This window comes from Toxotes jaculatrix, chromosome 8, assembly GCF_017976425.1.
Source record: "Toxotes jaculatrix isolate fToxJac2 chromosome 8, fToxJac2.pri, whole genome shotgun sequence".
Taxonomy (NCBI): Eukaryota; Metazoa; Chordata; class Actinopteri; family Toxotidae; genus Toxotes; species Toxotes jaculatrix.
The window spans coordinates 24,272,069-24,282,607 of NC_054401.1; the positions used below are offsets into that span (position 1 = coordinate 24,272,069).

A 10,539-nucleotide genomic window follows, 5' to 3' on the forward strand; every position below is an offset into this window, starting at 1 on the left:
GTGTACATTTTCGTGTGGTTTTCCATGTGTACAGTAGATAGGGGGATAGGCAGACTTGCACGATGTAGTGAGGGAGGAAACTGAAAAGGCTGAGTCAGATGAGAGGTTTGTAACACCACAGCTCCTCCTCTTCTGAATAATCTGTTGTCACTTCCAGCAAAGTGACAACAGATTTTCTAAAATGTGTCAACACCACATCACTGCAGATAGCGCTGCTGTCTTCTGCTGTTGGTTTTTGTGACAGACCTCAGCTACGGAGCAGCGTCTCTGTCTGCAGCTGACATAGGCTCAGAGTCTTGCTCAAGGGCACTGCAGCAGAGGAAGCCACGGGACTTGACAGGGGTCTGACTCATTGCACCACTCAGCTGACCACTGACTGCATCCTTTATGTAAGGGTCTGCAGTATTATGATTTTTTTGGGGGGTATTACAGTAGCGGGACACTCTGCTTTTGACGTCATAAGGAGGTGCCAAGCTAGATTAGGGGAAGTGTGCTGGCTTGACATCAACTGCCTTGTGGCATCAGGCGGTAATTTTCCCTGCGGCACTGATTGCTTGAGTTACGTGGGCAAAATGTTGTACGTTTAAGTGTATTTAAAAAGACTGATTGTGGGGTTGTGGTAAGGCTTATGTGGGTTTGTAACTCTAAGGGAACCAGGGGTTGAATGGGGGACCTGGAGACCTGTGTCACTTTTTTAAATGGGATTGATGCATACATTGTTTTATTTATTTTTATTAGATTCTGTTGTCTTTTGCATTTATGACATGTATACCCTTATTAACTGTAAGCAATCAAGAACCAGTGGAGTCTTTCTGTCAAATGATACAAAGACATCCCCCAAGTGTTTAAATATTTGGAACATGAGACTTTATCTTCTCAAAGTCTACACAGATTATGAAGTGACTTTGTCAGATGAGATATGAATTAGAAAACTTTATCTATGTGTCTTACTCTAAATTGTCAAAGTCTTTCTATCGTTATTTCACTTTAATGCTCTGTAATCCTTCCCAGTCATTTGTGCAACATCAGGAATTCCAGTTTGGGTCAAACCTTTTTCATTTTTAGCTTTAAAGTCTCATCATGCAAGACTTTTATAATGAGGTTTAAGTGGGGCCAAGAAGTGGTGTCAGTGGATACCTCCTGTGAGCATTAAAACTCTCCATTTCTTGGAAAATGGTATCTCACTGAGCAGATAGCAGGTTTAAGATTTGTGTGATACATGACAAGTAACCCCCTTTTGGTTTTACAGCCTTGTCTCTAGCACCACCCTGTGGACAAAATGCGGACATACTTTACTATGTCTGCTGGGAATACATGAAGCTAAAGTTTATTTCAAGAGACACACAGTATCCAGATACATACTGTATCTGGACACAGTCAAATATGATGTAAGAAGAAAAAGTCAGCTACTAAAACTAATGAGCTCAAATGTTTCTGTACCACATATGTGTGTCTGTGATTTCACATTGAAGTACCATGGATGCCCTCATGGACGCCTCTGCACTAATGTCCTGGTGGCGTTGGGGTTAAGATTCTGGCCATGAGTACAACGACCTTTCTTGTCTGTCTTTTCTCATCTCTCTGCCCTCATTGCGTCACCTTTCTACAGCTGGCTGTCAAACAAATGCACAAAAAATGCCCCCAGTAAAGATATGCTTGGATGGGATTGGCACACCTCCTGAACCAGTGGACCGTGATGAAAGCTGGGTAACTGTTAGCCCTTCAAAGATTTCCTGCCATCAACGGCTCTGCAATCCCACCAAAGAACCAGCAGTAGTATGTAAAGCACTGACAATGTGTATGAAGAGTAAAGAGAACTGTGTGAAGAGAACCGTAAATCATTAAAAGTTAAGAGGAAGCATTGAAAGTTAAGTGAAAATTTTAATTATGTTACTATAAACCGGAGTATACAAATCATTAAAAGTTGTTGCTAGATTTGATGATATTATGAAGTCACATATTGGTATAAGTTACTAGTACTATACCATAATGAGCCAATATTTTCTAAAACTCAATGTATAGTAGAAAAAAATACAAATTAGAGCTCATAATTCTGACAAAAGTCAAAGATATAAGAAAAATATAAGAAAGTATAGATCTTATGCATATCTCTGAGGTTAAAGGGCTGTCCCCTACAATACCATGAAACCCACAAAATTATCATCTTGTCCCTTATGATGATAAAATTGGGAAACTCTCGACCCTCCATAGCTTCTTCCACCATCAACAGTTCTGCAAGGAACACTGGGAGAATAGTAGCATTATTGGTCCATGTGTGACCCTATTCTCTCCTGCAGCTGCACATGTAGTGATGTTACCACCACACTGTCCTAAAACTTCACCCGAAGCCCAGAGACCAATGAGGTTTCCACCAAGTCCTCTTTTGTTTCAGGAACAACAGTTTTCAGTATATCAAGTAGCAGTACGGTCATATTGTATGTATTCTACAGAATTCTCTACTGTACAGAACATGACTGTAATGCAGCTTTTACTTTGCGATTCTGCTCAAATGGTACCTCATATGTTTGTTTCATGGATACAGCATTCCTCCAGAAACACAATGTTTAATCTAACCTGCTGCTTTACACACACTCTTATTCCAACACACTGAGAGAGTAATTATAAACAGATAGTAAACACTCACACAGTTTCCTTAGGTTTGAATTGACTTTTGTCTGTTGTCACATGCAGACTTATTATTAGAGCCTGTGGGAGAGTCATGGGACAGGCACGGGATTATTATTCCGGGAGAAACTGGCCCATTAACTCTGAGCCAACATTTTATATTCTAATGGACATTTCTGATTCTTGTATACTTGTATCTGTCTCCAAATCACAGAGGTTGGCTCCAGGATTGCAAAATTGATATAACAAAAATTTATATGTATACGTTATGAAGCTGAAACTGTTCGTTTTGGTAAACATTCCAAGAATTCCAAGAAGATTGCAAAGATCGGGAGTAGGCTTGATTTAGCTGGTTAGGTTTAGGGTAAGTTTAGGGTCAGGTTGTACATAACACGACTGGTTAAGGTTTCAGGATTCAGGATAAGGTAAGAGGAAACACATGACGAACTAACAGACTGCTTTGTGCATAATGCATTCAGAGCACGTAGAAAATAGGAATTGTTCTTCGTTGTATAGTAGCAGTGGGCCTAATTAACATGAAGCCGTTATCTCAACGTGGGTTGCTCACCTTTCCCACTGACAGTGAACGCAGCGTCAAAGCCGCCGTCGGGGATTAGCGCTGTGAGCGTGTGACGTCACGCGGACGGGCTGGGTTTGCTCATTCTCACAGAAAAAATTATTTATCTGAGACATCTGGAGCAAGAGGCGCTGTCCACAGCAGGTTCACGGCAAAGTAAGACATTTACTGTGGGCATTTGTGTGAGCTCGACTAGGCTTTGTTTTAACCTGCTGATATCCAGGCTGAGCGGGAGGCACGAGACCCAGTGCGACCTGTTATTAACGCAGAATAACGACAGTCGGTTTATGATTTGTTTACCTGACAGTACCTTTTTTTTTTTTTAATGACATTTAATACTCAGTCAAAGAGAGGTTTTCTAGTAATCTTGTGTTCAGATTTTGTAGACTGTAGGCCGTTTGCTTTATTTTCCTTACCGAAGTGTCCGTTGGAAGATTAATCCACGTGATGCCATGGGTTTGGCTCCAGCTGGCCTCTGTTGATCTGCGTTTGAGTCCGAGGCTTTTTTACCGGAGCATCACACCGGGGATTCAGGGCAAGGTTACTGCTTTCTGCTGATAAACAGAGAGAGGAGGATGAGGAGGAGAGAGGAGCTGTGACACACACGGTTGTTGCTGTTGTTGTTGTTGTTGTTTTGGCTCCATCACATTTGAAACAGCGACATTTTTTTTCTGAATTGACCTAAAGGAAGTTTGTCAGCAAAAGCTGTGAAAAATTTTTTTTTTTTAATGTAGTAATATAAATATATAAGTAGGTGAATGTAACTAACACACATACATTTATTTAAGTTCTGTACTTCACTTCAATTTTGAGCTTTTAACCTGAGAATTTACACATCATGGTGTTTTATACTATATAAGAGACAATTACTGGACTCTGCATTTCACTACTGGCATTATACAGCTATAATGAACAGTTACTTAGCAGATACACAAATCTTCTAATTGCGTTTTATTTTTTTATTTTTTTTATTTTTTGTTGACCAACTGTCAGATATTAATTTTACTGTAATGTAAGAATTAGGAAATTAGAAAATCTCCACTTTTGAGAAGCAGGGACAAGCACATTTGTCAAAAGTAATAATTAATTTTCAAATGCTGACTGATCGAAAAATCAACTTATCAGCTCTGTGAAACATGTTGTATTAATACAGAGGAGAACACTTTACACTCCAAGTAGTTACTCAACAGTGTCAAAAAGCTTGTTGTTGTACATGCTAATTTACTACTAATACTTATTCAATAATATAATAGTTAGGTGGGTCCAAAAGTCTGAGGCCACAAGTCCAGATATAGTCTATTTTGCTTTTTTTTTTTATATTCAGTCTTCAAGTCCCCCCATAAATGTTCAGTGGAGTTGGGGTCAGGTGACTGTGGAGGAAAGTCCATAACGGTGAGGACTCCGTGGTCCTCTCCGGTCTTCTAGTAGTTCTTGCAGAGGTCTGAGGTGTGTTTGGGGTCAGTGTCCTGCTGCTGTGTGCATCCCTCTCCACAAAGATGCAAAGCAGAGGGAGCAGCATGTCTCTGAACAATGGAGTGGTGCTTCTCCTCTGTCTGGGTGTAATGAGTTCATTCAGGTGTCCAGCTCCACAGAAAGCAAACACCCCCAGACTTGAATCTTCCCACCTCCATGTTTCTCTGTGGGTTTGATATATATAAACTTCTGTTACTGCCATAATCTCAGTCACCCACTGTGAAATTCTGGTATTTCTTAGCCCACCCAAAGCTTCTGGCCTTATTTCCCTTCCCGAGAAGTGTTTTAAAAACTGCTGCTCGTCCGCTGAGACCACTACAGGCTTCTTGTGACAGTACTCTTACTGATTGGAGTCTTGTGTTCTTCATTTAGCAGATTCTGTATCTGTGGTGAAGTTGTTTTTCCATCTCTCAGGGAACTAAGCTTGATGTATTGATCCTCCGAGGATGGTCATCATATTTGTTCTGCCTGATCGTGCTTGGGATACAACTGACCCACTTTCTGCAAAGTGTTTCAGAGAGACCTTTAGTCTCTTTGCTTTGAATAACTATTTGACTTCTGACACTTTCACTTAGTTCTGGTGCCATTTTTTCTTTTAAAATAATTTTTGAACACGTCCCCCTTTTTCCTCAGTAAATATATTTCTAAAGGTGCTATTGACATGAAATTTTCACCAGATGTCGGTAACAACCCAAGTAATCCATACATACAAAAAAACCAAAACAAATAAATTAAGAAATGACACAGGGAAAAAGAACTGAACACATGAAGAAAGGGAGGTGCAAAAAGGCATGGAAAGCCAAGACACCAGCTGAAACCTATCAGTAATTAGAAAGCAATCCTGCCCCTTGTCAGTGCAAATTAAATCAGCTGGTTCAGTCCCAACTGATGGCCTATAAAAAGGTGTCTCATTACCAAGGTGTCACACAAGAAACATATCATGACGGGGTAAAAGCAAAGAGCTCCTTATTGTTGCATAACATACTGATGGCATGAGTTACAGAAGGATTTCTAAACTTCTGAATGTTCCAGTGAGCACTGTTGGGGTCATAATCCAGAAGTGGAAATTTAATAATTTTACCATAAACCGGCCACGACCAGGTGCTACTCGCAAGATCACCCCAAAAACACTATACCAACAGTGAAGTTTGGAGGTGGGAACATCATGGTTGTGGGGCTGTTTTTCAGCATATGGCACTGGCAAGCTTCATATAATTGAAGGAGGGATGAGTGGGAAAAATATACCAAGACATTCTTGATAAAAATCTGCTGCCATCTACCAGGATGGTGAAGATGAAATGAGGGTGGACATTTCAGCAAGACAATGATCCCAAACACACAGCCAAGGAAACTCTCGACTGGTTTCAGTGAAAGAAAATAAAGCTGCTAGAATGGCCCAGCCAATCACCTGACATGAATCCAATAGAAAATCTATGGAAAGAACTAAAGATCAGAGTTCATAGAAAAGGCCCACGGAACCATCAAGATTTGAAGACTTTGTGTGGAAGAATAGGCTCACACCTGAGCTATACACTAGTGACTCTCCATACAGGAGGCATCTTGAAGATTAAATTTGATTGCTGAGCTAGAAACAGCAGAATCCTAAATATTTCTTCTTTATTTTACAGGACATAATACCACGTGTTTTGAAATGTTTCCAAGTCATCAAACTTTATGATTATTTTGAGGTTTATGTGAAAATTTTAGTGATTTTCAATGTGGTCTCACACTTTTAGGCTGTATGTTTTAATAATACTGAATGCAGGACTTGAAGTTGTAATGCAGTTTTCACATTCTAGTATTTCTAATTAGGTACAGGATCTGAATCCTTCCTCTACCACTGGATATAATGTATAACAGCTGTATTGATTTTTTTTTTTTATTTACTTGTCAGTGATAAATCAGAGCTAACCAATTTTATTACATTATGATGTTTTCTAATATAACCAGCCAGTTAAATTTAGTACATGAGTTTAACAGCAAAAGCATCTTTTATTTGAAATTTAAAATTCTTTTAACACAAAATGTTTTAAGGAAATGCTTAATGTGCTCTGTTCTTCTCATTGTGTTTAGATTGTGTTTAGAGTGTGTTCAGTGTGACAGGCCAGTGGGCTACAGCCAGGATGTCCTATATGAGGTCAGACAGCAGCTGGTCCCAGCCACGGGACATCAGCAGCCTGATCCAGGCGTGCACCTTCAACATCCAGAAGATCAGCCAAAACTGTGAGTGCTTCCTGGATCCAACACACACATACACATACACACTCATGCATGTACACAGACAGCAGCAGCAGCAGCAGACAACCTGTTCATATTCACATCACTTGCAAACACCTCTACACATAAATGAACTGCCTGAAGGAACTTGCTGAGGTGGTTCCTTTTCTCTGCAGCTGGTCAGATCAAAAATCTTCTCCACCAACTGGGGACAAAGCAAGAAACCTCAGAGGTCCAGGAGAGGCTGTAAGTACTGGTCTGGGACCAGCAGTAACCCATATTGTCCTTATTAGATTCAGTTTGTGACCAGTAAAGCCTTAGCTCTTAGCTGTGTTTGTGCTCCCCTGCAGCCAACAGCTCCAGCACTACACCAACCAGCTGGCTAAAGAAACCAACAGTAACCTGAAGGAGCTGGGTTCACTGCCCCCGCCACTGTCTCCATCAGAACAGGTCAGTCTTTTATTATACCGTCATTCATGACCTATTCATACACCAGGCTCCATGTATGTGTGCCCACAGGATAAGCTGTAACTGTAAGAGTTGTAAGATAATGTCTGTTTCACTGACTATATATTTTGTGCAAGGTCAAGTTAAAGGTTTAATATTTGTCCCTTTGTGTGTGTCTGCAACATGAGCCCGTTAAAAAAAATCTTTTCTTTTTTTCTTTCTTCCAGAGGCAGCAAAAGCTGCAGAGGGAACGTTTGATGAACGATTTCTCCGCAGCCCTCAACAACTTCCAGGTGGTGCAGCGGAAAGCAGCTGAGAAAGAGAAGGAGTCGGTGGCCAGAGCTCGAGCTGGATCCAGAGTCACGGTGAACACCAGGCTCTTACAGCCAGTAACACTACTCTTAAACACATAGTGATGATTTGAATTGTTCCTGATAAATGTACATACATGATGGGAGAAGTGATGTGAGCTGATGCTGATTAGGCCTGTATCTGTTACTGTCTACAGGGAGACAGAGGATATGTGAACGACCAGCTTGTTACATTTGAAAAGTAGGTTTCTTCAATGTATTTTTAAATATTTTCAGTCCACTCTCTATCTTTCTTTGTGCAGTAGGGTGTGAAAATGCCACAAGAAAGAAAAAATATGTTCCTCTCTGTGCTTTGAGTGACTACACACTGTAGGCATTCTGGGATATGTAAGCTTAAGTTTAAGTTTAAGGAGACTGAGTTAAAGTTGACACAGTTTTACACTTTTTACACAATGTTATTGTCAGAATATTTTTAAGATCATGTTGCTTCTATCAGTCAGTTGAAACTGAGCCTTTTTGAATGCTGATTCGAGCTGTAGAAATTTAAGTAAAATAAAGTTTCAAATAACGTTGGATCTGTATGATTTTGCAGGGAAGATGAATGGAGTCAGAGCCAGACTCAGACTGAGGAGCCCACCATCACTGAGGAGGACCTGGAGATCATCAGGGAGAGAGAGACTAACATCAAACAGCTAGAGGTATAAAACCAAACTACATGACATCCTACACGAGCAGGAACACCTGTAGCAATGTCGCACGCAATCCTGTTCACCTGATGCTTCTGTCCTCTACAGGCCGACATTATGGATGTGAACCAGATCTTCAAGGACCTGGCTGTGATGATCCACGACCAGGGAGATATGATTGGTAAGTGTCACTGAGCTCAGCCTTTGTACATTAGATGTGTGCATGTGTGTTCACATGGAAGCTGCTGTGTTCTGATTAACAGACAGCATCGAGGCCAATGTGGAGAGTGCTGAGGTTCATGTAGACAGAGGGACAGTCCAGCTGCAGAAGGCATCCTATTACCAGGTATGAAAGAGGAGACAATAATGGAAACACTACATGTGAAGACTCCACAGTGTTTGGTTGCATGTTAAAGAATGAGTCTGGTGACATTCTACATCCCATGAAAAATACCAAACCAACAATGAAGTGATCCCCCTAACAAGAACTGTGTGTGCATCAGAGTTTGATTTATCTTATTCCTCTGTGCCATCGAGCTCCAGTGTCGTCCAAAAACTGAAAACACATCAATGAGCCACACTGTCCTTCATTTCTATGAACACACACACACACACTGTGGTTTATTTTTACTCAGTCCCACATTCACTGTCCTGTTGCTGGAAAGACTGACTATAGTCTCCAACAATAGTACAATATACCAGGATGAATAAAGTTTAACACGATGTCTTGTTCTGAACCTGATAAACTAATACCACTGTAATGTCAAACACAGATGGAGGATAGTTTCATTTCATTTGTTTATTGTGACATGATATTTGTTGTGTGCAGAGGAAATCCCGGAAGAGGATGTGCATGCTGGCCATGGTGCTGTCGCTTGTGCTCATCATCCTCATCATCATCATCTGGCAGGCCATCAAATGAGAGGAGAGGAGGCCCAGTGATACCTTCAGATGACTTCCTGTGTGTGTGTGTGTGTGTGTGTGGGTATGTGTGGATGTATTTATGTGGGATAAATGAGCGGGAATAACAGCGTGTTTCTTACGTTTTGTGTCTTTGAAGGCTAACAGCAACATGTTAGGAATAAATCTGCCAATATTTCGTGATGGTATTCCAGACTAAGTTTTCCTTAAGTCAAAACCTGACGTATTCAGTGCTTCCTCCTGTAGTTTAGGGACATTAAAAGGCCACTAGAGACCATGTACTTCAACTACCCCCACTACTGCAGCTAATAGTAATGGTAATAATCAGATGGGGATAATGCAGACAGGAGGAGATGAGTAGTTTAGGATATACAGCATATTGTATGTAAATTTGACAACATTCAAACTGAGTTAACTAAGCCTCAGATTAAAGGTAGTTATGTTGGAGTGTGGCTCTGCCTGAACAAGGTGGAAAATGCTTTAGCTTTGTCTGTGTGTGTGTGTGTGTGTGTGTGTGAGTGAGAGAGAGAGAGAGAGTGTGACAGAGAGAGCTGTATGTCTGCACATTATTCTGTGTACGACAAATTAACCCTGCATCCCAACACTAAAGTAAACATTTCCTGTGTAGCCTTTATTACTGCTGTAGGACTGTGATTTGTCACATCCAGTGTTGCACAACTTTGTACACTATAAGTCCATATAAACCCTGTCTTGTTTGACTATGAAGTGTGTTCATATGTGATTGTGTGTTTTTAGTAAACACCTCGTTTCATTGGCTCTGCCCTCCTGAAACAGAATTTTAATACTTCCCCCTGAAGAAGCACTGCTGGTGTCATGTCTCGTTTTGTCCATTAGATGGTGTGCTAAGCATGATGGGAGTCAGTAGGGTCTATAACAAAGACACCAGTTCAGTAAATAACCAGTCCTGGAATATAATAAAATAATAATATTAAAATAAAATATTTTCAGCTGTCATTCTACTTCAGTATATGTAGTTGTACCATAGCAGAAACATACTGCTATACTCACATAAAGGTACATAAGTATTAACAGTAAAAGCCACTAAATGTTAAAGTAAGTACGTTTTTCTTTATTCATTGATTCATAAAGCTATATAAAAGGATATAACTCCAAAATACAAATGATTGTTTCCTCTCTTAATTGTTTGAGGGCAAAGGGTGTATATGGGACGGGCAAAGTATTCATTAAAACCCATAAGGAGGCACTCATTGCTCCTATTTCAAAAATTGTTAATTGGTCCATTTATGAAGGAGAGTGTCCA

At 40.4% G+C, this 10,539-nt stretch overlaps 1 protein-coding gene across 1 annotated transcript; it reads left to right on the top strand.

Moving 5' to 3' along the window:
• The first annotated feature begins 6,798 nt into the window (after positions 1-6,798).
• Positions 6,799-9,776, top strand: LOC121186167 (syntaxin-12-like). The gene is made up of 9 exons (XM_041044825.1): positions 6,799-6,898; positions 7,069-7,138; positions 7,243-7,342; positions 7,567-7,704; positions 7,848-7,891; positions 8,243-8,348; positions 8,445-8,517; positions 8,600-8,682; positions 9,166-9,776. Exons 1-9 carry the CDS (start codon positions 6,799-6,801, stop codon positions 9,256-9,258), a joined length of 807 nt encoding a protein of 268 aa, XP_040900759.1. The 3' UTR covers positions 9,259-9,776.
• Positions 9,777-10,539: the final 763 nt, after the last annotated feature.

Excerpts from the sequence above, each read along its gene's own strand:
- LOC121186167 (XM_041044825.1), top strand. The coding sequence starts at position 6,799 with ATGTCCTATATGAGGTCAGACAGCAGCTGGTCCCAGCCACGGGACATC. Across the intron at positions 6,899-7,068 it reads CCAGAAGATCAGCCAAAACT|CTGGTCAGATCAAAAATCTT; the intron begins GTGAGTGCTTCC and ends TTTTCTCTGCAG. Across the intron at positions 7,705-7,847 it reads GAGCTGGATCCAGAGTCACG|GGAGACAGAGGATATGTGAA; the intron begins GTGAACACCAGG and ends TACTGTCTACAG.